Here is a 25,681-nt window from a genome sequence, read left to right on the forward strand (position 1 = left end):
TTAGGTAGATTACTACAGAATGTTGACCAGTTTGGCAACTTAACAAACAAGAAGATGTTTTTCAGTTTGTGTTGGTGTGCTCTATTTTGGTCATTTTTTAGAGGTAAGAGTTGTGGTAGATGCTACATGCGTGTTTTGACCACTTTAAATATCAAGGTTGAATCTACCGTTTGAAAGTTATCACAACATGTAAATTTTTTTTAATTTCGACATTTTTACCGTGCATTAGTACAGCTTTTTTTAAGATACAGTTTGCTTTACATTTTACGTATTGTACAAGGCCTTTTTTCATTACAGTCGATTGCAAGCCGTTCCATCAGTTGTCAAAGGGATGCAGAGCCGAGGATGGTTTCTTCAAGTGTGCATCGGGTCAGTGTGCTCACCGTTGGGTGGTACGAGACGCTCTTTTTAATTGCCCGGACGGCAGCGATGAATATATTGGTAAGTGATCGACAGTGTGGTTGATCAATTTTTTGGTAGCTTTGGGCAGGTAATACTTTGCAAACTTTATCTTATGTACCGATATGAACGGTGGAATACTTTTTGGTGTTTGGTTCTAATCCTGCTTTTAGAGTCATCAAAAAAAAACATTAGCTTTATAGCTTCCCAGTCAGTCCGGTTCCACTCTGCAAGGAGCAAAATTAGGCGAAATTATTTGAATTAATATGAAAAGCAAATACGCAAAATAAAACTTTACTTTAGTTTTAATAAACCTTTTCTATTAATATTGTCGTATTTGGTGTATAGCGGTATTAATCTGTTTTGTAATTTTTTGGGGATTTAACTTAAGCATTATGTCTTTTACCCAAAGAGATATTGATAATTGCTGGAAACATTGGAAAGCCCAATTAATCATACCAACATTAAAACAATCGCTCTTACATTTACCAACAGATATATTGTTTGTTGGTGAAAAAAACAAAAATCAAATTGCTTTCTTAAGTACGAAAAAACGATTAGACACAAACAAATTCTACTTTAAATCTTATATTTTACAACTTTATTTCCTTGTTTCTCAAAACTCTATTATTACCTTTAACAACCTACTCAAACACTGCAATAAACATCAGTTCCTATTTTGTATCTAAAGTAAATTTTACTTCTACCGGCAATGTTTTTTATGCATTAATCGTGTTTATGCATTGAAAAATTAAAATGCAATAGTTTGTATCATTGTTGTAAATGTAACAAACGAGACCAATAGCAAATAACACGACCAACGTTTAACACACAGGTACAACTATTAACATCTCAAATTGCCTTTCCATACACTACAAAAACCAGTGTGTTGTTTCAACACGCCGGTGTGTTTCAACCACACTAACGGTGTGTTCTAAGAACACGACAGGTGTGTTGTTACCGCGATAATCGATGTGTATTCGCTTAACGACACGCCGCACGGGACGAACAACACGCCAGGTGTGTCGATTCAAGGTCAAGATGATCCGTTTCAAGTCCAGAAACACAGAACAACACCCCGCCGTGTTGTTTTGTTGCTTTCCTTCTTTCCTTTTGTAATTGAAATCACTCAACCGTAACGGCGGGAACGCACGAAACGGCTGCAAAGTTCTTTTTTTACTTGATTGACTTAAAGTAAGTAAATTATTAAGAGACTCAATATCAAGGGTAATAGGAGTTAATTGAGTATTAATTGACAAGTTTTAATGTATTCAAGACTTTTGGACAATGTGAACAGGATGGTGGTGCAAATCTCATGAAAGGTTGGTATTGGTATATTTACAATTTTACATACATTTGTAATTTGTGCATGTATAAAACATATGTTTGTGCATGTTGTAATGGCTTGTTTTTTTGTATTAGGCTAGCCTGTTACCAAATGACTGAGTGAAGTGGTTTTCTTAACAACTTGGTATCTCTATCAAGTAGAACACATACAAAACATGCATTCAAGTGACCTCTATTTGCATTTTTTGCCAAATTATTACAGTTCTGTTGGTAAGTGCTTGAAAGTGGTAAAGAATTTAACTTTCCACAATATCAATTCCTTTATAACAGAACTTTCTGCTTAATGATTACGTATTTCAAGTGTATAATTTGTTGCAGAGTCCTGTACAAAACCTAATGATGCATCTGGCCTTACTGTGCATAACATGGATTATTGAACAACCAAGGGAATTCTTTGATGGAATTAATTCTGTTACAAAGGCAGCATGTGGTAGGCATTAAACCCAATGTTTATGGCTGAGTTGCAAACAAGTAAACATGTATGAGGTAGTTACATTTGAGAAAATACATCTTTTTTCATTATGCAATAGCATATTATCATAGTGTTCTTGTTGATGGATACATTACTTATACATTATACATTGCTTTATATACATTACTTGTTTTTAGACAATCAACATTAAGGGACACTCAATATCACTTGCTACCAGAAATCTTAAGGGACATTTGGTGTGAGTTTAATTGCCTTTTAAGTAATCGGCATCTTTCTCCAGCATATTTTGAATATATATGGTGTTTACTGTTTTGCAGATGGTAAACGTAACTGATGTTCTCAAAAGTGCCATAGGGGAACCTTTGGATAATCATATGCTGCTGCTTGTTTGTGAAAGGAAATTGCTACAAAAAAAGAAATGTTGTCATCTTTGAAACACAGGTATTTTGATTAGATCCATTAGTAACTCCAACAAACTTTGATTTCATGTAACCTTAACTATTACAATCACATTAACTGGCAGTAAAACCTTGTTTAATAACTGGTTATTTACTTTACAGGACCAGTTTGCAACATCGCCTGGTTATCCAAGTGTTGTTGTCAATAAAAATGAAATGAACAGGTTTTCTTTTGGTTTCGATTTTTTATTGTAATACTTGTTATTTTTATTGTAGTGATATTGAACATGCCATGACTATGCATATGACATATGCCTTGTTGAGTACATTACAATTATATAGCATCTGACATGCAGTTGAACTTTTGTTTTGTGTGTATTTTTTACCTGTGTTTTTCCCCCACCGTTACATTCATGCCATAACAATAAAATACAAAACGGTATTTGGTGTGTCATGCTTTATAGCTCTAAACAACACGCAACACGCGTGTTGTATGAGTGTGTTCAAATAACACACCAGGTGTGTCGCAAAACTGCAGCTTCAAACAACACGGCAGGCGTGTCGTTGAACAACACACCACCTGACAACACGGCTTGGTGTGTCGTGTGTTGTATACGGCTTCAAAATTGGCGTGTTGTTACAACACACCGGCTTTTCTAGAGTATAGGCTGCTACGATTTTTTAGCCATGCATAAACTTTAACTCAACGGCAAATTTATTTTAGATCCACTTCAATGCACAGATGATGAGGTTTACTGTCGCGTCACAGATCGCTGTGTGCTGAGAAGATTTATAAACAAGGAAAATAGTTGTCAAAAGTTTGAAAGCGCTACATATCCTTGTCGTCCAGATGGTAAGTCTAATTAGGCATCCTCGCTGTCAGAGAGCCAACGTAAGTACGTTTGGATTTTTGTATTTGCCACAGATCAACTGTTTTGCTATGTCTTTTATTGTATGCTTACATTTTTCAAGGACATTTTACATGAAGTGGTTTTTAGTCACTCCGTTAATAGCACTTTCCAATATCTTTTGGACATCAAAACCGTCAAAAGCCCTGGACATTTTTGAGATGTATATGCGTCCATCTCACTTGCCAGACTTATGCAAAACCTAAATCATTACAAATTTTATTTTTTTATTTTATCTAAAGAATTTCAATGCCTCAAAGCAAAAAATTGCCTTCCACGGTGGATGATCATGGACGGTCGAGAAGATTGCCACACAATGTTACTCAACGACACAAGCGACGAATTAACTGGATTTCAAACTTGTTTGCCTTCTGAATTCCGCTGCGAAGAATCGACCAATCAGGCGTCGAGATGCATACCACGTGAGTGGGTAATGGACGGTGACAAGGACTGTTTAAACGGAAGCGACGAAAAGACTCCTTTTGTGCAGTGTTACAATCAAACTGAGTTTAGATGCAAAAGTAATGGACGCTGCGTGCCGAGATATAGGGTATTCGATGGGTTTGCAGACTGCCCAGACTTATCTGATGAGATGCAAGCTTTTGATGAATGTTTTCCTAGTAAAGAGTTTCGATGCAAGGATAACGGACGATGTATTCCACGTTCTTGGCAGGGAAACAAACTAATAAACTGTAAGGACGGGAGCGACGAGGTTGCACAAGACAAAAATCAGACTTGTTTCAGTGGCGAGTTTAAGTGCCACAATGGGGAAAGATGTATTCCTAACGAGTTGTTGTGTGACGGCATGGACCATTGCGGCGACTGCAGCGACGAAATTGAAAGCTGTCACGAACCAAGATTGTTTCGATGTCCGAGTCAACCTGAAAAATGCATCCACTGGGATTGGTCATGTGATTCATACTCCGATTGCATTAACAGCACTGATGACGTTACCAGTCAATATGGGTTCAAGTGTCAACGCGACCACGCAGGCGCACAACGTTATTGCTCAATACCTCAATGGATGTTGCGCGATGAGTATGCGAACTGCGACGACAAATCAGATATGTGTTCTGGCAACAATGCTACGTTCACGTGTCCGCATTGCCTAGAGGGGAAAACGGTGATCGCAAACCGGCAGATTTGTGACGGAATCGTCGATTGTCCCGATTTTTCAGACGAATGCTTGTGCGTCGAAGGTCGAGCTTTAATTAGAACGAAACCATTTTGCGACAAAGTGGTTTACACAGAAGACAAAAAATGTCCACGACAAAGTCTTTATTGCCCGGTTGAAGACAAATGCATCAACCCTAACCTGGTATGTGATGGTAAGAGAGACTGTCTAGTATCCAACTTGGATGAGGAACTTTGTGCAGCACCCAAGATTGAGACTACGAGAGGTAAAGACATGGATTTTCGGTGCGAGCTGGTGAATGGAACCGTTCAGAAATTCATTAAACAAAGCGGACTGAAGTTATTTTATGATACCTTTGCCCCTGAAAACGCCACAAGGTTAGCTTACCATCGTATGAGGGGTCGACAAATACTGGTCCGTGAAATAGGTGTTCATGGCTCACCCAGAAACAATATTTAGAGCTCGTCGATCATTTGGCAACAAGTGCGAGGTTTATTAAATATTATCAACCCTATGGCGAATTGTAACATATTGGCATTTGTAACGGGCAATTGTAACTTATTTCATTCAACACCTGTACGCAAAATAATTTAATATATTACTTATAATTGTTACAGTAAAATAACTGCTTATTGATGGTAATTTAACATTAAATTTCAAAAAATTGTCTCCGGCCTCGTATTTTGGGCTCATCCGAATGAGCTAAATTAAATATGTTATGGCTGTCGCTTGAGATGCATTTAAAAATATCGAAATTAATTTAGATGCGATGGAGAAACTGAATGTTTAAACTTTGAGGATGAATGCAGCCCAAGAGCAAACTGTTCCACTCGACTGTCTATTTGCGACGACATTCCAATACATTTAGTAGGTTTTTAAAACAGTTTTACACACAAAGTATAAACAAACATTGATTGTGGACAAAAGGTTCACAAAAAATCCTGACATAGGATGTAAAGTTGAGTAAATAAGTGAAAATGTCAATTTTAACCAAAACGAATGCACATTACGAAATTAGATTGTCGAAATGTGCGATATGCTCAAACGTTTCATTCATTAACAGCAATGGATTCCTCCTGGATATGACGGCCTCTCTGAATTTCTTTGGTTCCCTATTCGGCGATGTAGTGGACCACTTAGCTTTGCATTCGGCAAATCGATTTGTAATGGCGTTCTTGAATGTGAAGATGGAATTGATGAAAGAAACTGTTCACATAAGAGATTTGAATGCGATGCCGGTTCTAAGGAGTGGTATGCAGGTAATTCCATGAAAAAATGACATTACTGTTTTCTGTGTTATGTGCCTTGAGAGTACAAAGTTCTGTTTTATGTGCTCTGCTATTATGTTTAACGTCTTCCATACTTTGCTTTGACTCCAAGTGTTTCATAGGCACACGAAAAGTGGTGAGCATTCCGTTGGAAAAATACTGCGACGGAAACGTACCCACAGACTGCGTGGATAAATCCGATGAGAGCAACTGCAGCGAGGTGACACACTTTTATTGCGAAAACAGCAATCCGCTTTTTATCAAGAGAAGTCAAGTTCTCGACGGCAAGCAAGATTGTTCTGACTTTTCTGACGAATGTCCAAAGAATATTTTCAGCGAAGGCGGTATATCGTCACGTGAGGAGCTTATAAAATCTCCCGTCTTGCAAGTCCTGGTCTGGATAATGAGCATATTTGCTATTTTTGGTAATGTAATGGTAGCTGATATAGTGATTAAAAAGTTTTACAAGAATAAGAGAAAACCAGAGCATTTTAAATCGAAATTCGAACTATGTAATAACATTCTAATTCTTAACTTGTCTGTAGCTGATTTTCTAATGGGTTTAGTGCTCTTTACCATAGCTGTTAAGTCCCTGCAATATAAAGGTGAATATTGTCGTGTGGATAAATTATGGCGCACAAGTTTAGGATGTACTGTTCTTGGAGTGGTGACAGTCCTCTCAAGTCAAGCCTCTGTTTTCACATTGGTTGTCATCACTTCATTTCGTCTGTTCGCGGTTTTAAAGCCACTTGAAAGCAAACAGTTACGCCTTCGAACAGTAGTAGCTTGTCTTATTGGAGTTTGGTCGCTTGCTTTGTTTATTGCAGTTTTTCCTTTGTCAATTTTTCTAGCCAACTCAATGGTGTCTAGAGTCTGGATTTCTGCAAACCCTTACTTTCCATCTGATACAGTTGCATTGAAACCGTACCAAGAGTTCTCGCAACGCATTACAGCTTTAGGTAATAGCAGCACAATTGCCCCAAACGACTGGTATGGCATTGAACTTTACTTGCAACAAAACTTTCCAAACTCAACACCACAGGTGAAAGGTTACTTCGGATATTATAGCGAGAGTGGTGTTTGCATTCCTAGACTTTACCAAACCAGTTCAGTAGACGCTGAACCGAACCCAATGACTTTTGCTGTAATGACAATAAACTTTCTGGCTCTAGTATACATTATAATGGCTTACGTTGCAATATACAAACGCTCTACCGCCAACACTGTAACAAGCACTTCCTCTCAAGCCAAAACCCAAGAACTGCACAGAAAAATTACCCTACTTATTGCTACTGACATGACTTGCTGGTTTCCATTGTGCTTTATGAGTTTTTTGAGTATGGGAGGTGTCATACTTCCCCCAGTGGCTTATGCTTTGTCAGCAATTGTATTTTTGCCCATCAACAGCTCTCTGAACCCCATTATTTACACCAATTTCTTTCCATTTTTGTGGGAATGGTGGATAAAAACGTGGTCAATGGTTAAGGCAAAACTTGACTTGAAAACTGGTGCACAACCAACCGACTAAAGAGTGGTTCTCAACTGGTAGACCATGCTACCTGTCAATTATCACTTCTTGAAACTCTGTTTGTGTCATTTTACGAAATTCAGTTTGTAGCATTGCTCAAAATTCTGTTTGTAACATTGCTCAAAATTCTGTTTGTATGGTTGCTCGAAAATCTGTTTGTATCGTTGCTTGAAAATCTGTTTGTACCACTTCTCAAAATTATGTTTGTAACATTGCTTAAAAGTATGTTTGTATCGTTGCTCGAAAACCTGTTTATATAACGTCTCGAAATTCTGTTGGTAACATCGCTCGTAAATCTGTTTGTACCACTTCTTTAAATTCTGTTTTTATCGTTGCTTAAAAATCTGTTTATATCATTGCTCGAAAATCTGTTTTTATGACTTCTCAAAATTCTGTTTGTATCATTTCTCAAAATTCTGTTTGTGTCGTTGCTCGAAAATCTGTTTGTATCTACCTTAACTCACTTTTTATTATCACTTTGTCACTAAAACGACCTTTCGGCCCTTTACTTCGAAAGGCAAGACTAAATAGTGTAGACAAGTTTGTTTACTTGGGTGAACGCGCGGATTAGTAAAACGGTGTTAGCGGCATTTGTAATAAACAGAAAAAAACACGCTGAAAAAAAGACAAGTATAAAAACACACAACATAACAATAGAAGAAAACAGACAGGTATACGGGGATTTAGCAATCGTGTTTCAACCTAAACAAATTACAGATGACATATACGCGTGGCTCGTGTCAGATTTAGTGACATGTGCCACATTTGGTGACATGTTGTAGTACATACACAATGACTTAAAACTTTAATTGTTGTGGAGAAAAACGAAACACAATCTTAATTCAAACTATTTGATATTTAAATACAATAGGAATTTGACAAAAACATACAGATAAAAGATATATGTCAATTAGGATAATTGAGTGCCACAAGAAAATGTACTAACAAGTTGATAAAATAAACAGAACAAAATATCATCTTTTCATAAAGATCACCAGCGTACATAGCTTAGAAACACCTGAAAATAAAGTTATTGGCAAGTTGCCAGCTCCAAGCATATTAAAGCGAACATTCAATTGCTTGTGCTGCTGAATTTTGCAAATTAGATATTGGATGCTAAGATCGATCGGCTAATAACTAGCACGGATTAAAAGTTTGTTATTTATTGCGAAAGTTTTGTTGTGAAAACGTTAAAATCAATAGGAGGGATCAGGTCAGTGTACAAGTTGAATCACAATCGCCTTTATCCAGTTTTGTCTATTGTTACATGTGTGTGGTCACAATAACTGTGGCATGCTCGGCCCTTGGCAAAACAAAACCCATTTAAATTTGTGCATTTTCATACAATTTTGCCTTAGCAATTCTGTATCAGACGTTTGAAATTATAAAGATAAATTTAAAACACACCTACCAGTAGCAATGGCAAAAAATCATGAAATCAATGAATGACCCACAATTCTGCACAAGAAAGCTCTAAAAGTGAATGCTAGTTCTCTACGTACTGAAAGTAGTACAGATAATCAACAAAACGTATCTTTTTCAGCACCTTGTAGTTCAATTTGGCCAATTAACGTAGAAAAGCAAAGAGCACCACAAGTTAAAATCAAGAAAATCATGTGTGGCTTTGAAACAAAAGAAAAACTTTTTCAGGTAAAACCAAAAGTCTAAGAAAGTTATAAATTGTGAAAAGTAGTCACCGCAAATTTGCTAAAAAATCGTCTTTGCTAACTTTGTGTGTGGATTGCAATGGTCAAATTTTACCAATAAAGATACTTTTTACAGTTTGCTAGACTTTAGGAAACGCCGTTGGTAGGCAGTTTAGGCATTCTAGTGTAAGTAGATTTAAGTAGACTGGTCTGTGATGTGAACAAAATGACCTTTTTTACGGTTTGGTATTCATAACATTTATGCCAGTAGCCTTAAATCTACAACATTAATAAACATACGATAAACTAACTATGCAACAACCAGTGTGAAAGAGGCAGCATTATTCACAAACGCATAACACGAGCAGTCAACACGATACGATGTATATAAGCTATGCAAACTTAAGTAAGTACTCATAATATGTTAAAACGAACAAGTCATTGTGTTTTGTAGGATCAGAAGGCCCACCTGGCCCTTTTCTTTTTATCTGACGGGCACGTGTGCAGTGACGTCAGATATTACGATGTTGCCTCCAGTGGCCGTTAAAGGCGAATCGGATCACATCTACGAAAACACGGGGCATTATTAAAAAATTCAAATCACAATGAACGAAATTGTAATTTAAACTAAAAAAAAACATTCATAAAAACAAACATTTCACAACAAGCATATTTTCATCAAGAGTGTAAGTACCTTGGCGTTTCTTTTACTGCGGTCTGAGCTTCTCCGCTTTACTGACGCAACTGATGACGTACTTGGCTGACTGTGACGCAGAGGGTTTGCGGGAATGTCAGGCTGACTTCGCGATTTTTGAAAGTCTAAAGTAAGATAAAGATTTAATTAATGAGCAGATTAAAGGGAAATCTACAAAAACATACCATATCCACCATCTTTGCGATTGGCTGTTCTGCCGCCTGCGCCCTCTCCCTCACTGTTCGATCCAGCTTCTAGCTGTTCCTTTAAGCGGGCAACCTCCCTTCTAGCCATTGCTTCTTTTGATCGTGCAAGAGTTAAATCGTCGAAAAGCGACTGAAGTTTGCTTAGAGATTGCTTTTTGTCCTAATAAGAAGTAAATGACAATACCAATATCGATGCTATCCATTAAAAAGAGGGGCATTAAACCAAAGAGGCCAATAATGAGAAAAACTTGTCTTACCTTGGAGAGTTCTTCAACCTGCTGTTTAAGCGAACGAATTTCCTGTCTGAGGTAATCGATCTCCGATGCTTTAACACGTAAAGTCACCTAAATAAAACCCCAAAAAAACAACAACAATAAGTTCCGAATCCAAAGAACGTACATAGAGTCAAGTCAAAATTCGGGACAAAATATAGTGAGCTGGATCACACAAAAGTATAAAAAATCACCTGCAATTGATAAAGTTTTCCAGCTTGCATCTCATCATCATCTTGTAAATCGTTTCCGTCTCCAATGTGGCGTATTTCAGCCTGGACAAAAATTTCAGGTTAAAAATTTTTAAACGTTTTAAAACGCTTTACTAATATACATTGACATGATTCTCTATAGCAAGTGTTCAAATTACTAAGTTTATTTTACTAGGGCTAGACTATAAAGTAGCTTTACCCATCTGAACTACAGCCATGTTACCATCAAAACATACAAACATGTTTTACCTGCATCTGTTTTCGGAGTTCGCTGTTTCTCGATTCAAGAAGCTCGTTGTCACGCTCCAGCGATCTTAGTTCGTCATCAGCTCGTTCGATATGCTCCAGTGCGTTCGCAAGTTCTACGCATTTCTTGGAATAATGCTCGGATAACGTCTAAAGTACAAAAAATACTTTCAAGAACAGACAGTAAGTAGTTAGAAAATTAAGTACAGCATAGCCATGTCAGTGCAAGAAAATTTAAATTCAAAGTCGAATTAAAAATGTTAAACTTCAATATTTTTTTGTTTCGTTTTGAGATGGTTAAAGAGTGCAATATTTTTTTCAATATTTTACCTCTATGGATTTGTTGAGCTTCGCTATTTCTTCGGATTCCGCGTCTTGACCGCCCTTTCCACTTTTTGATAATCGTTCCTCCAATTCCCCCAGCTCTTGAGCGTGATGCTAAATAATGTAGCAACAAAATATAACAACAATTGAAGAAAAACTTTTGTCACCAGACTTGAAAAGGTAAGTTAAAGATTTCAATCATATTCACAACCGGATAAACACATTCACCCTTATCCAAATATTTTTGTTGTTGGGGTGTAGGGAGGTTTTTCAACACAACTTACTTTTCTCATCGCTTCAATAGCTCTTCTTGTGTCGTCACTATCAACTTTCATCTGCATTTCGTGATCACGACGCAATTTCGTGAGTTCCCGTAAGTGTGCAGATTCGATTTCTTCCAACTAAAATGAAACAGATATTCTGTAACTTTCCTTATGCAACCTAAAAACCTAGCTTAAAGTTTAATGTAAAAATCACACAACCACACAGCTTGATATTCAACGGCAGAACATTACCTGTTTGGCATGGGATTCTTCGATAGCGGAAAAACTTTGATCACATAACGTCTTAATGTCTTGGAACTGTTGTTGGTAAGAATGATTTAACTGCTCGTCTTCCAGTTTATCATTCATCGAATCAATCTGCCACAAAAAGTACTTAAAGTCACTAATATATCGGTAGTTAAATCACATTACGCTATAGTGTATGTTTAGTTTTGCCATTCCGATTGCTGATTTACATAAGTGCTTCATTTATGTAGTTTTGTTTTAAGTTACCAAAATAGGGATATTTCAATCTAAAATTCAGATGCGATTTTTAGGGTTTTGCATCAAAACTATTTTTTTGCATTTTTGAATTCTGCATGATCGACTTAGTACAGGTGTAAAATTTTATGGTACTATCTTTTATATTACAGAAGATATGCAATGTTTTGTGTGTGCACTGGGTACGGTATGTCCAGGTTGTGTAGGTCAGTGGTTCCCAAGTATTTTAACCATTATATTGTTACAGCTCGGTCACTAGTACAGGTTACGTGAAAGTTTATGAAGTTGTAAGTTACCTGTTCTTCCAGTGCACCGATACGTGCTCTCAATGCATCTTTACTTTCGCTTTCTGACGTCACAGAGCTTTGTCGCGCGTGCATTGGAGAGAGAGTCGATTCTCTTTCTTTTTCTCGTTCTTCGTCCCACTGTCGCAAGCAAAAATGAGCACGTTAATTATTCAAATTCGTAAAATCTAAGTCAAACTTGATTCTATTATCTCCTGAAATTTACCTGCTGTCTTAGTTCTTTTGTCCAAGCAGCTTTTTCGCGTTCAAGTTGTTCTTGGTGAAGTTTGTCGCGATTTTCAAGAATTTTCTCGTGCTCCTGTTGGTTGTGTAAATGTGATAATTTCAAAACGTAAAACAAAAAATTTAAACAAACCAATTTTAAATCTAATACTACAATCGAACTGTCAAATGAGAATTTTTTTTTAATGTCCTATAAACATAAGTGATGTTAAAATTTAGCCCAGGATTGGTTTTATATCCAAAACACAAGTTGTTCAAACTTTTGACTTGGCAACTGAGCTGAACATAGAAACTGCTGTAAACCAAAGCAATTAGTTTTACTTTTTTCAACTCCGCCGTTTTTGACTTGATTAGATCACGTGAGTTTGCTTCGGCCTCGTCACGCGCGTCCTTGATCGCCACCTTGTATTTAGTTTCTTCACTCGAGATTTTTTCGTCGCGTTCACGCTCCAGCGACTCCAACTTGGACTTGTGTTCGCGCTCGATACGCTCCAATGATCTCGCGTGGTCTGTGAAACGAAAAACATTGTATACATGTGTTCGTTGTTGCTTAAACTTGGATTTTTGTAACTTGTTTCTTATAGTAAGATGAATAATTGTATTTTGGAAACAAGGTTCTGTATTTTTTTACCTTTTTCTAATTTCTCGATTTCTTTCTTATGTTTCGAAATCAGATTCTCTTTTTCTCCTTCCTTCTCTCGTTTCAACGAGGAAACTTCCTCTTTTCGCTTTCTTTCGTTTTCGTTCAACTTCGCGTTGAGTTCCGACTAAAAAACCAAGCCATTGAAGTTACATCAAAGCTTAAATTAACAAATACTTAACAAAAGAGTCTGGAATTAGCCCCAAAGCATCCACGATGATCAGTAACGGGATTTAATATATGTTATGTATTGTTTAGGTTCACACCCATTACGGTTTTGCTGTACAATTACAAACAGTTGAAGTGTTATGATAAAAACCGAGTTTTTTTTACCTTAATCCGTTTCACTTCAGCTTGGTGCCCGTTCTTCGTCGCTGTGACGTCATTCTGCCATTGTTGTTTTTCTTTCTCGAACATTCTCTCGTAGTTTTCACGAATCTCAATACCTTCTTTGCTGTACGACAAACAGAATAAAAAAATCAAATCAAAATTTTAAAGTAGTGTGGTACGTTATATCCACAGTTTTGCATGAGTGAATCGCTTTGTTTGCGCAAGGGTATGTCATGATTATTATGGGGCCCTTGTGATTTTCGACATCCCAAGTTTTCCGATGAAGTACAAATTTAAACCGTAACTTCGAAAAACTATTTAAATGATACATCGGAACTGTGGAATTCGGAAGCGGCTGAATATACATACGTCATTATTTCCATGGATTGGGATTTGTTGACCAAAAAATACTAATGACTGAAAGAAAAAATGCGGTTGCAGAAGGAAACGCTTCGAACCTGTGCTTTTCCTTGATTTCTTCCAGCCTTCGTGTAAGCGCCTTCACTTCATCCATATATTCTTTGGTCTTATTTTGTAGCAGAGTCTTGGAAGTCGACAGTTCTTTGCGTAACGTTGCAAGCTCCTGAAACACACAAAGAAAGAATAATTATAGAAAAAACAATTACAGATAAAAAAGATAACGTTCACTTCGTTTTTTTTACATCCCAACACTCGGCAAACATCTTCAACAACATATTCATTTATTTGTATTGTGATTTTAATTTTCTACCTGCGAACATTTTGATAAACTCTCGGCGTAAAGAGTTGGCTGGTCAAAATCCTAAATAGCTTTTAATTAAACGAAAGCCTCATCACAAAAATCGGATCAAACACCACAGGTTCGATTCTCATAGTCGCCGAGTCAAATCTCACTAACCTGTTCATGTTTAGCGTTGCGCGTCGCCAAATCCTGCTCGTGTTTCCTCGACAATCGCGTCAGTCGCTCTTCCATGTCACGTGACATTTCAGCGCGCGTTTTCTCGAGTTTCGCTGCTTCCTGCTGCAAGCGCTCCACCTAGTGGACAAAAACAAGGTCACTTTCAAATGAAGAATTTTGAAAATTTTAAGTAATGAAGATACAGATTTCATTTCACAATAAAAAGTAATTGATTTCATTGGGTAATCATAGTTACTATTTTTCATTTGTCACAATAGGACTGTTCTTACCTTTGAATTGTGTTCGTCGGTGATGAGCTTCATGCTTTGTGTGGCGTTTTCTTCAGCCAATTTCATTTCCTTCTTCAACTTATCGAAGTGACTCGACTGATCTGCGACCGCCGCCTTCGCTTTACGGAGCTCCTCGTCGTAGTCTCGGCGCAGCCTGGTAAAACAATAAGCTGTAAACAGGTCGAAATACGTGCTAATGATAAACAATAATTTTCAAGCTTATTGCAAAATGTAAGCAAAACCCACACGTTTTTGGTTTCAATGTATACTAACCTGTGTGAAACATATATGATCTCGGCTTGTACAACAGCTTCTTTGGCAACATTCGAAGCGTGTTCACCTATCTCACTCGGCTGTAGGTGTCTGCAAAAATAAAACAATAAAGTTGAGATCAATATCTTTAACTAACCGCTTTTCAATTTCTTTGTAAGAGTGCAAGCCATAAATGCGTCCAACCTTCCAACCGTGTTTACCAAACAAGCTTTTTGCAGTGAACCGAAGCCATTTCAAACCTATTACTACAATCCTACATTCTTATAATGTCCTTTTTTACCATTTGTTACTACAAGGGCGTATTAAACTGAAGGAACTCTACATCTAGTTTTCTAACCTTTGTAATTCGGTATCTGCTAATATCAGTTGAGCTCCGAGTTTAGACAAAGTTTGTACGTCACTTGACATACAACCCAGATCCTCGGATAAGTGCTGAAAGAAAGTTGCTTCTTGGTCAAGGAACATCGATTCCGTAGTGAAGGTGGATGGAACCGATTGAGCTCCATGTAAAGTCCCATAATCCACCTGGAGATATAACGCGTCTTAACACAAAAGCTCACAAAGGTTCGTGTAAAGGCATTGTGTCCACGTACCTGTTGTTCCCACGGTGGAATATCGGAATACGGAGGTGCGATCGAATCGGTGTCAACTTGTACTGCGAGGTTTGATACAGCTTCCAAGTCACGTGTTTTGCACGCTTCAACGAGCTCGCGCAGTTTCCGCATGGCTGAGTCCGCGCGGTGGCGCGCTTGCCTCGCTTCAAGGGATAGACGAGATATTCGCTCGTTGTAGACCTGGTGAAAAAATCGTTTTTAATTTTAAAACACGATTTTTATAGCTTTTTTAGGCTAAGACGATAGAACAGGAATTACACGTAGAATTTTGCTAATCAACTGGAAAATTTTAATAAAAACCAAATTTCCAGCGATGAAGAATAAAACGTATTCATTTTATTGATAAATGGAAAATTAAAACAGAAAAAACTTAGCAGTCCCCCACACCCAAAATGAAAATCTGTAACTTTTTAAACACTTACCTGCAACACATAGCTTACGTGCGAATGTACAACCATCGCACTAGCCAAGTCCGCCTGCTGGACACCACCCAACGAGCGATGCTGATTAGTCGAACCCCTCCGTGACGTCATCCACGTGTCACGTAACCGTGCTACTTCGCGCATAAGCATGCCCTCAAGTGTCAGTTTCTGCGCAAGAGCATCGACGTGCTGTAAAAGCCCCCCAGTGGTTGTGTGGTGGGCAATCGTATCGGAGAACTCGGCTGACGTCAGTTGTGGTGACGTGGCAGTCTGACGTGGTTTCGAGCGGCTGAAGGTGGCAAGAGACGGAGAAGATTGGCTGCGACGTAAAGTGGCCGCCATTTCGGCGAGGAGTAGAGCTTGAGTGCTCACCTAATGTTAAAAAGTTAAGTAATTGTTAAAGGAGAACTATAGAATAGTTGGAATAAAAAGTTTCCACAAAACAGGTGAATTTCACCAAAAATATTTCCAAACTTTACTTATTTAAAAAGTGTCAATAAACCAATCACAATCACATTTCAAATACTTAGGAACACTATACACGGACTTGAAAAGCAAGTTAATCATAAACATAAGTGCCAAGGAACTGCACTGATGATGACAACAGAGATTGTTGAAACGTCTGCATGATGTATTCTATATACACCAGTTCCTTTGCAGTTATGTTTATGATTACATTTCAAATAATTCAGGTAAAAAACATCACTTTTACGAAGTTAAAAAAATAACAAAAAGTTTCTGAGAAAAAAGTTTTCGATTTGATTGGGTGATAATCGAAATTTTGGCAAATTTTTTAGTCTACTGACCTGTTTTGCAAAAAGTTGTGCAACTTCTTCATCGGAGAGCGAGCTCTTTTCATTCCTCTTGGCTTGTGACATTGAAGTCAATCCTAAGAAGGACAATGGTGAAGCTGATGGACTCACAAGTCGTCCGTCTGATCCCTTCAACTTTTCAGTCAATTGTCGGAGGCGGGACATGGTCTTCTGATGTTGTTGTCGGGATTCTGCATTTGTGACCCGTTGCCACTTCCTCTGATCCAGATCGGATGTTGGTGATGGTGATCTCGGAGGAGAACCTTCTTCCAGTGGTAAAACATCCCCGGAAGATAGCTTATGGATGTCTAGGAGCATCTTCTGGAGCAGGGATGCACAGTCTGCTTCGGGGGCAAAATTGGAAGGAGGAATTTTGGATGCACGTTGATGAAGATGGTGGAGGCAGGATTGTGTGGCGTGAAGTTTTTCATCCAACTCATGGGATCTCTTTTTCTCTTCCTGGAGTTTGATCTCGAAGTCAGAAGATGAAGATTGTTGTTTTTGTAGCTCAGCAAGTCTGTTGAATAAAATCCCAATTATAAACTCGCAATAAACATGGTTCTATTTAAATAAGGAACTGACGATGCACATTGTGGGCGAAAAATATATAAGTTTTTTACCGACTGATTTTGTTTTTTTGTAACCTGTTTCCATGTTTAGCTCAACAAACATGTTTGCAGTTTTGTCAAAAAATATTCTTTTACAACTTGTATTTTTAAGTTTTATTTTCGTCGCAATCTAACTCATATTGGTTATAAGATACGACTTAGTGTATGAGCCAGCTTACTTTGTTGTAAAAAGTTCGTTGGCTTCGTTTTCTCTTTTCTCAAAATCGTGAAGTTTTTCCTCGAGAATTTGAACAAGTTTCAGTTTCTTTTCTAATTCCATTTCAAGTCGCTGATTCTGCAAAAGTGAAAACATAATTGATGTTTCAGTTTGGTCGAGCAATAAGCGTTTTATGTAAATGCCCGACCAATCATGCTCAAAAAAATTATGACGTATTTTGCTGCACCTAGAGTCAATCGATACGTGACAAAACATCCAAAGATTAATCATTACACGAACATATTCAACAGTTGTTTTGAAAAAACTTTTCAAAAAATCGCAGTTTTTATGTACTGTGAATATTGCCTAGAAAGGAATCAATGAGACGATTTTGAATTCTCATACCTTTTGTAGCAGAGACTCTTTGTCCGAAGTATTGGACGAATCCGAATCCCTCCGCGGCCGCTCTAGGGCGCTCAACCTTGCTGCAATCATCTGACTTGTATCTCCCATCTCTGCTTCAAGTTCGCTCATCTTCGCCTACAACCCAAGTGTTTGTGTTAGAAAAAAAATCCAAAATCCGCTTTTTCGTGTAAGCAGACTAAAAACATTAATCGATCCAAAGTTATCCACCGTTTATTTAAGATATTTAACCTACGAAATAGGCATCTTTAAATTCTGATACAGTAATAACAAACAGCGCTAAAGAATACTTATGGGAAAACGTTAATCTTTTTTGGCCACAAAATGCATTTGCCTAAAACGGCTATTGAAACTTTTGATGAAAACAACCTTAAAACTGCTGGACGATGATTTCGACTCTTTTGTTTTTATCTCATCGATATCAACCAGTTGTTTCTCGGCAGCATGAAGTTGATTCCGCAATTTATGCAACGCTTGTTCCGAATTCATTTGCAATTTTGACATCTACATGACAAACAACAAATAGCTAGTTTAAAAACGAATCAAAATTAAATACAAATCAAGAAAGAAAACCAGCATGTTTGACTAATTGCTCAAACACGTTTCTTACCTCCTCCTTCAGTTTTTTGGCTTCTTTTGTTGCACTGTTGCAATCGTTTAATGCAGTCATCTTCGCTTCTTCGGAGGATTTTAGCTTCTCTGTCACCTAAAACGGCAATCAAGCATTGTTATTGGCAGCACTATGGCCGGGCCCCCAGGTTGTGCCCGGTTAGCACTCCTTTTTTAATCCGCCACTGATCTCAATGTTATAACAGCAAATTTCGTTTTTTATCGGCTAGTTAATAAAGCTGTTGTAACAAGTAGAATCCCGTTAGCTTGTTTAATATCTCAAATATTCATTTTGAAACGTATATTTGAACCTGCTAAGCAATCTACACATAAAATATGTAGTTAATCTAAACATAATTTTCATACCTGTTTTAGGTTCGATTCCAATTTGAGGAGTTCACTGTCACGCTGCTCAACCATTTTCTCAGTTTGCTTCAAAGAGAGTCTCTCCTTTTGCAGTTCATCCTTGACAAAACACCACCAAATTAAATTCAGGCTAACTTTAGTGTTTACACTGGTTACCATGGGGGTAGGACTGAAGTGACTCAACTACCGCTTACATACACTCTATTAACAAATCAAAAAATTTTGTTTGTGACAAAATATAAGGAAAACGAGTTATTCGTTTTTATCGGTATGAAGGTCATGTCGGTATTTTTACGACATGTTTGATATAACGAAGTATGAGAAATCATATAAAACACTGGTGTATCTGCCAACCTGTAACGACTCATTACAATCTTCATCCACTTGGCTTTGTGCAATAAGTTTGGAGATTTGCTCAACCAACTTCTTTTCATTATCTCTCGATGCTGTAAGTTGTTCCTTTAACTTCTTTACTTCGGAGTCGATCTCGTTTCTAGGGGAATAAAGATCGTTTTCAAATGTTGGCGATTCAATGCACAACGTAGGGGATGTGGTTTTCCATATTATATTACCTGTGAGTAGAATTATCCTTGTCTGTTGTATGAAGGGCCTCTTTCAAATCTAAAACTTCTTCTTTGAACCTGTAAAAACGCAAATCATCTGTTTAAGCGGCCAGCAATAACTTTTTGGCGTAACTTTTTTTTGGCGAACAAATTAAAGTCAGACAATGCTTGTTTCTTCAAACTAACTTATTTGACGGCCTACTTAAATTCCAAATTCGTTCAAAAGAACTATTTTTAAATCAAAAATTAAGATATGCAAACATATTTTTACTAATTTCGGTGAAATGACCAAATATTTTTTTACAAACCTGCTGATTTGGTCATTTCGCTCGCTAAGATGGTCTTCTAGAAGTTTCTGATTTTGACATTTTGCTTCGTACGAGTCTTGGAGCTCTTGCATTTCAGCTTCCTGTTTCTCGGAATGCTGACGAAAGCGATCAATGTCTTCCTGCAAACGACTCATCTGTAAAAATAATTGCAAACACCCTTTGTAAGAATTATGTGTCAACAAAACATAACATTCAAAGCATATTCAGAAATCGCTACAAATCTAGAAAACGAATGTTTTTGGACCAAATTTTACAAACAAAATCAGTCCAAGAAAACTTGGCATCGTCAAATCCTTATTTAAATAAAATCAACCCTTAGATCGTTTTCAAAGGTTTATATCGACCTAAAAACATTTCAGTTCTTATTCAGTTTCCGGCGGTGCGAAACATATTTTTTAATAGGAAATCATAGCAATATACTACAGTATCCTTACTATGAGCGAAATGAATTCTATTTACAGCATAAACAAATGTTGGTTTTTGTTTTCGGCTTAAAGCAAAACGTTGAATCGTAGATGTGGCAGGATTTGAACCATTAAACCTCACAACTTTACTTGCCTCCTTATTATGATCGTTATGCATGCTGACTTGTCGTTCAAGTTCACGAACTTTGCGCTGCGCATCGAGATACTGAGTTTCCGTTTTCTTCAACTCAGAATCGTTCGCTTCAAGTTGTTGGGTGAGCGCAGAAGTTTTTCTAAATTCACAAGAAAATCATAGTTTATTTTTAAGAACTTAATATATTTGTCCTCTTATGTTTTTTTTCGCTTCTCCCACCCTCACCTTTCATGCTCCTTCTCCTCCTCTTTCCTCCTACTCTTCTCCATCCTAAATTCCTCCTGGATTTTCGCGAGGTGAGTTTCGGCCATTTGCGACTCGGACAACGAGATATCAAGCTGCATGGTGCACTCCCGAAGTTCGCCACTTTGTTTACGTAAAGCTTCTTGCGCAATCGATAACTCCTACGATATTCCATAAAAAAACTCATAAATAAAACAACAAACACCGTTTCAAATAACGCTTCTAGAAAACTAAAACAAGCAGAACTATAAACCAAGCAATAGAAATATGTAGAATAGCGAACTTAATTATACCTGTTTGAGTTTCTCAATCATTGTGTTTTGTTGATCAAGTCTGTCGTGGACCTTGTTATCTGATACATCAAGAGATTTCTGTGCTTGGGATGAAGGGCGGGAATCAGTCTACAAAGAAATGTACAAAATTAAAAAGTCACCCCAACTAAAAATATGCAAATCTGGAGTTTTGGACAGGTGACAACATATCCCATTGGCTCGGTTCGCAAATGGATAAATATTGTTTTTTGTTTACAAAAAAAGCTAGTGATAAAATGGAGAATTCAGCCACTGACACCTCGGTCATGATTATTTTGCGCTGACAATCTGGCACAACTGGAAAAACGTTGACTTTTCAAAGTCACGCCAAACCAAGCAGCAAAGTGCTATCATGTAATTCTGAGACCAGTGTATAATTTGTTGTATTCGCTTAACAGTTCTTTCGAACAAACTGCATTGGATCAGTGCGTACTTACCAAGGTGTGACATTCCTCACTGGATGAACTTCTTTCCGCATTCACACGGTCCATCTGCTTTTTGAGCGAGTCCACCTTTCAATAAGGAAATCATTAAATATTTACAACTCCAGCTTGTGTACAGGGTTTGCCAAGTAGGGATTAATTTACATAAGCAACAGCTGCAAGCAAAGTTGACCTCACCTTTGTTATTATCTTTGGGCTAAATAATGCATAAACGAGGTTCACTTAATACTGCTTACATGTGCGGATAAGAGAGACCCAAGAGACGATTAAAATGGGGTGTGACCTTATTGTAGGAGTTCTCTTTGCTGCAAAAATGGACTACGCAGTGTGAAAACTCAAAAAGAACCGTTTTGTTTTTGGCTAGGTTTTTAGGGTTTGCATTTTATCAAATTCGGAAAGTTATGTGTACATTGGTCTTAAAAGATTACATATAAAGCGGTATTCTTTTGCAGAGTAGTGCATAGCCGACTTTTTCAAGAAATACCAGCCAATATCTGAGCTTTTAACACAAATATTGGATAATATGTATGTTTCCCCTTTGTAAAGTACAGCATAACATTATCATACTAACCTCAGATTGCAAAGCTTTGACCATCGTCGCAGTTTGATTAATTTTATTCGCAGGGGTAGGGAGATCCCCATTAACGAGAATCTGATCGTAGTCGATTTTCTCAATTTTCTTCCAAGCACTTTCAATGGAACCTCCCACTTCTACAGCTGGTGGCCTTCCACTTTTCTGCAATTGAAGGTTTGAGATTTTTAGTTTCTTTTGCATACAAAACCTCAGCATCAGTTTGTGTGGAGATGCGATAAAACCACAACAAAACTGTGTCTTACGACGGCACATACGCAATATGTTAAAAAGTTGGTGCTCATGTTTGTAACAATTTGTTTTACCACATTTTTTAAAGAAACTGAACTATTTTCATTTTAACTTCGTAAAAAGTCAAAGTTGTGGTAAAACACGCCTATTAGCATATAAGGCTTTATATCATTAAATGGTCGATTTACCTTTTCACGATGTGTTTTCTCATCAGACGTCTTTGACGAAATTACGTTTTCCTCTTTTGGAGAAACATTGTTGCCAGTTCGCTTTATATCTTTAAGAAGTGCGTCTGGATCAAACGTACGACTTCTCGCCTGAAAAAATAATATTTAAATTCCGTTTATGTGCACGAGCAGACGCTAAATTTGACATGCAATTTCAGGTCAAATTCATCAACACAACAGCAACTAATATTCCTGAATTAATGTAATACTTGTTTCAGGCTTATTCAAATTGTAACATTATCAAATCAACTCGTTTGTCTAAATGTTTTGTGCTTCGTAGAAAAAAAAGAAAAAACTTTCAATAAGCACCTTTACATCGGTTGCAGATTTTCCAATAAAATCAATGTTGTCATCTTTGCTAGCTGCCAATCCAAGAGCTTGCTCAGCTAAAGGTCTGGAAAACACAGATGTAGACAGATATAAAATTCTGTTAGAATTATAAATAATCAACTATTAAGGAGAAAAAAGTTTAACTAATTACTAAATACACATTTATTATATTTTTGTAAAAATGACCATTTTAGTGAAATACGTATTAGCACTATCTTATTAATACGCGGTACTCAGGCAACTCGTCACGTGTTTTATGACTTTGCTCAAGTAAAAACAGACAACTAAAAAAAAGTTGCCGTTTTCGGTTAGCAGAGCAAAAGACGATGCTTCTCAAAACTAAATAATCGAGTGAAAATGAGCAACAAAGGATCAATAAATACATCATAGTTAAAAGAATCATGATTTACCGAAACTCTGCGAAGTCAAAAGTCCTTGCTCTTCCGTTATTCCTCCTATCCCTGATTCGATCTCTTCTTCTCTGCGATCTCTCAGTGATACTTGCGTCATCGTAACCTAACTTCTTCTCAGTAGACTGAAACAAAATGATAAACGTCAATACTTTAGTAACGCACGTCATGTAATTTAATGACATGGCAATTTTAGAAAATTACAAAGCTCGCCCATTTTTTAGTAAAATATTATATTTACGCCATAACAATAAAACAAATTTGAGTCTTTAACCTCCCTAAAACTGCACTATATATTTTCGAAAAATAGACTTCACTCAAAGAACACATTGATACCTGATTTAAATTTTAAATACTGCGGCAAACTTTACCTACATATAGAGCTGTCATTCACATAGGCAGGTAAACCACAAAACATGTGTTGCAGTGACCACACACGTGTTAACTTACACTGTCTTTAGCAGTGATGTCAGCAGCAGCACTTAACTTAGCAACAGGTTTGCCAGTAGCAGACTCGCTGCTTTCATCGGCAGCAGTTTGCGTCGATGCTGACGAAATGGCGCGCATCCAGTTTTTACGAATTCCTGAAGTCATTGCTGCAAGTGTGCAACTACGGCTCTCGGTCTGAATACAAGGACGACATGATGACAAAGTGGCATTTTTTTTCAATATTAGGCCGCCTAGTTTTTTAAAAACTAGCTTTAGAGTTTTGAGTGTGCATTGTAGCCTTTTTTTCTTTTCACGAAATTTTAATGTTCGGAACTTGTATCAAAGTCGCATCTTCAACCAATTTTAGGTTTTAGATTGAAGGGAGAAGAATTATTTTAACCAAAACTGACATGGTTATTTTGATCAAACCATCATTCATAATTTTCATCATTTTTTGACTTTCATTATTTTTAACTCAAATGTTAAACATATTTAGTACACACAAAAAAGGTAGGGGTATGTATATTTAAAAAAAAACTGCAGTATTGTAGGGCTATTAACAAAAGTATATGCAGTCATTGGTGAAGAATTGCCATATTTTTGACAACTGCTACACAACTTATAGTGGACAATGGCCAAATATATGTCAAAAATATCAATTACATGTAAGCCAAAAGTGCCCTGAAGTGCATTATGCAGAAAAACAAGTGAAACATTTTTTGGTAATTTGGGAACACTGCACACAGACTTAAAACTGGATGATCAAACAAATAGGCTTTAAATCCAGAAAAGAGTGTGAGATTTTTCTGGCCAACTTATTTTTACAAACATGTATGTCTGTTTTATGGCGACAAACCAAAAACACGTTAAACTGGTAGCAGAAAAAAATCAATTTTACCTTTATTAGAAATCCGTAGTTCCTCTGAGTTTCAATCTCAGTTACTTCAATGAACTTATCCAACTCAATGACACCTTGCAGCTGAGACAACTAGAAACAGATGAAATACATAAGCCTAGTGCTCACCAAATTTGATACACAACTCATAGGTTATTTGACACAATTGCTATTCTGATGCATGATTCATACAGGAAACATAAAAATAATAATACTGTCGGCGCTTTTTTTTGGTATAGGGTTCAATACATTATGTTGCAAAAAAATTTACATTACAAAAGTATATGGTGTGTCAACAAATTACACTTTTCTGTAGAAATATTTTTTTGTAATTACACAATTTTTTTTGTTTTAATGTATTTTAGTTTGTTCAGTAATGTTTTTTGCTGGCATAAAGACCTAAAAAGAAGTCAAAAAATGGGAGCGCAAATATGGGAATGCTATATCTTAATATCAAGGCTAATTATAGTGCTAACCTCTTCAGATGTTGAATCTGTGTAATATCGAAGTAGTTTGCTTCCCAAAACAAACCAGTGTTTTTGCCAAACTTCTGTTTCAGGATTCTGCATTGTAAGCCAACCTTTCTTCACATTAAACAGCTCAGCCTGTAAAATACATGTTTGCAGTATTGATTTATGCTTGGCAGAATTGTTAGTATACATTCTTGACAGCAAATTAGTACATTTCTTTTTTAAAGCACCTCCAAAAAAAACACAACAAATCTAATAATAATTTATTTGACCAGGGATTGTTTAATGACAACACTTAGTTCAGACTCTTAATTGCCCAAAATTTTCCATTTATATTTTTAATAGTCAGTACTTGGAGAACATCTATTCAATTAATAGGCTTTAAGAACTTTGAAAAACTGAAGTGGCTATGTTTAGCAGATTATTGAAAAGCATCTTAGCAAGTTAATTAGGTTCGATGTCCTATTAAAACAATACCCAACTTAACGGGTGAAATCAGTTCATATGCACATATCCCTAATCTTAAGTATGCAGTGTAATTGCATTGATAACATTGCTAAAGGGATAAACCGATGTCATGAAGCAAGTTGGTGCAAACCAGTGCAGCTAGCAATTATACAAGGCTCAGGAGACTTAAAACAATACAAACAAATTTGGGTAAGAAGCCTAAGCCCAAGCCACTTGAGTAGCCACTAGAAGTGAGTTGAGGATCACTCAGACGCACGCTTTGAGCCATAGAATAATTGCTGTGGCCCTTTCACTGGGTCTATTTAAGGTTTTGGTTTTATCGCTATGGTGTTAAGAGTGCATTTGGTGATGGAGTAGGGTTTGCTGCACAACTACCTTATATATATATAGTGGAATCCAATTTTGTCATGACCAGATCTGTGCGTAATTAAGGGCTGAGGTATCATAAACACAA

At 37.0% G+C, this 25,681-nt stretch overlaps 2 protein-coding genes and 1 long non-coding RNA gene across 10 annotated transcripts in view; 2 read left to right on the forward strand and 1 right to left on the reverse strand.

Annotated features, from left to right (window-relative positions):
- On the forward strand, positions 1 to 8,094 carry LOC145209374 (uncharacterized). The gene is made up of 7 exons (XM_080079653.1): positions 1 to 103; positions 298 to 441; positions 3,302 to 3,430; positions 3,728 to 4,997; positions 5,385 to 5,487; positions 5,684 to 5,879; positions 6,011 to 8,094. Exons 1-7 carry the CDS (start codon positions 55 to 57, stop codon positions 7,414 to 7,416), a joined length of 3,297 nt encoding a protein of 1,098 aa, XP_079935779.1. The 5' UTR covers positions 1 to 54; the 3' UTR covers positions 7,417 to 8,094.
- LOC145209376 (uncharacterized) lies at positions 1,528 to 3,019 on the forward strand. 4 transcript variants are annotated; one of them, XR_013855084.1, is made up of 7 exons: positions 1,530 to 1,593; positions 1,676 to 1,721; positions 1,822 to 1,956; positions 2,065 to 2,176; positions 2,356 to 2,417; positions 2,497 to 2,620; positions 2,740 to 3,019. It is a non-coding gene; the product is annotated as an uncharacterized LOC145209376 (long non-coding RNA). The 4 variants fall into 4 exon arrangements; XR_013855086.1 differs by lacking the exon at positions 1,822 to 1,956 and having other exon boundaries at positions 1,528 to 1,593; XR_013855083.1 differs by lacking the exon at positions 1,530 to 1,593 and having other exon boundaries at positions 1,608 to 1,721.
- The window catches only part of LOC145209372 (uncharacterized), a 27,280-nt gene continuing 9,546 nt past the window's right edge, over positions 7,948 to 25,681 (reverse strand). For all 5 annotated transcript variants that reach the window (XM_080079651.1, XM_080079652.1, XM_080079650.1 and 2 more), the window contains 41 exons: positions 24,766 to 24,894; positions 24,293 to 24,382; positions 23,416 to 23,589; positions 22,966 to 23,090; positions 22,535 to 22,619; positions 22,187 to 22,315; positions 21,747 to 21,911; positions 21,170 to 21,244; positions 20,715 to 20,822; positions 20,404 to 20,582; positions 20,179 to 20,317; positions 19,600 to 19,754; positions 19,301 to 19,369; positions 19,083 to 19,221; positions 18,729 to 18,827; positions 18,364 to 18,459; positions 18,123 to 18,257; positions 17,736 to 17,870; positions 17,353 to 17,468; positions 16,560 to 17,082; positions 15,754 to 16,125; positions 15,311 to 15,511; positions 15,055 to 15,242; positions 14,718 to 14,807; positions 14,445 to 14,598; positions 14,155 to 14,292; positions 13,736 to 13,860; positions 13,281 to 13,401; positions 12,939 to 13,074; positions 12,629 to 12,816; positions 12,291 to 12,383; positions 12,077 to 12,205; positions 11,532 to 11,657; positions 11,301 to 11,417; positions 11,023 to 11,130; positions 10,696 to 10,842; positions 10,429 to 10,509; positions 10,220 to 10,306; positions 9,942 to 10,122; positions 9,757 to 9,881; positions 7,948 to 9,627 (listed from right to left, as the gene is read on the reverse strand). In XM_080079651.1, coding sequence (XP_079935777.1) covers positions 9,622 to 9,627; positions 9,757 to 9,881; positions 9,942 to 10,122; positions 10,220 to 10,306; positions 10,429 to 10,509; positions 10,696 to 10,842; positions 11,023 to 11,130; positions 11,301 to 11,417; positions 11,532 to 11,657; positions 12,077 to 12,205; positions 12,291 to 12,383; positions 12,629 to 12,816; positions 12,939 to 13,074; positions 13,281 to 13,401; positions 13,736 to 13,860; positions 14,155 to 14,292; positions 14,445 to 14,598; positions 14,718 to 14,807; positions 15,055 to 15,242; positions 15,311 to 15,511; positions 15,754 to 16,125; positions 16,560 to 17,082; positions 17,353 to 17,468; positions 17,736 to 17,870; positions 18,123 to 18,257; positions 18,364 to 18,459; positions 18,729 to 18,827; positions 19,083 to 19,221; positions 19,301 to 19,369; positions 19,600 to 19,754; positions 20,179 to 20,317; positions 20,404 to 20,582; positions 20,715 to 20,822; positions 21,170 to 21,244; positions 21,747 to 21,911; positions 22,187 to 22,315; positions 22,535 to 22,619; positions 22,966 to 23,090; positions 23,416 to 23,589; positions 24,293 to 24,382; positions 24,766 to 24,894 — 5,778 coding nt within the window. In that variant the 3' untranslated portion in view covers positions 7,948 to 9,621. The remainder of the gene's footprint in view (positions 9,628 to 9,756; positions 9,882 to 9,941; positions 10,123 to 10,219; positions 10,307 to 10,428; positions 10,510 to 10,695; positions 10,843 to 11,022; positions 11,131 to 11,300; positions 11,418 to 11,531; positions 11,658 to 12,076; positions 12,206 to 12,290; positions 12,384 to 12,628; positions 12,817 to 12,938; positions 13,075 to 13,280; positions 13,402 to 13,735; positions 13,861 to 14,154; positions 14,293 to 14,444; positions 14,599 to 14,717; positions 14,808 to 15,054; positions 15,243 to 15,310; positions 15,512 to 15,753; positions 16,126 to 16,559; positions 17,083 to 17,352; positions 17,469 to 17,735; positions 17,871 to 18,122; positions 18,258 to 18,363; positions 18,460 to 18,728; positions 18,828 to 19,082; positions 19,222 to 19,300; positions 19,370 to 19,599; positions 19,755 to 20,178; positions 20,318 to 20,403; positions 20,583 to 20,714; positions 20,823 to 21,169; positions 21,245 to 21,746; positions 21,912 to 22,186; positions 22,316 to 22,534; positions 22,620 to 22,965; positions 23,091 to 23,415; positions 23,590 to 24,292; positions 24,383 to 24,765; positions 24,895 to 25,681) is intronic.

Source organism: Phallusia mammillata, chromosome 1 (genome assembly GCF_965637545.1).
Source record: "Phallusia mammillata chromosome 1, kaPhaMamm4.hap1.1, whole genome shotgun sequence".
In the NCBI taxonomy this organism is placed as follows: Eukaryota; Metazoa; Chordata; class Ascidiacea; order Phlebobranchia; family Ascidiidae; genus Phallusia; species Phallusia mammillata.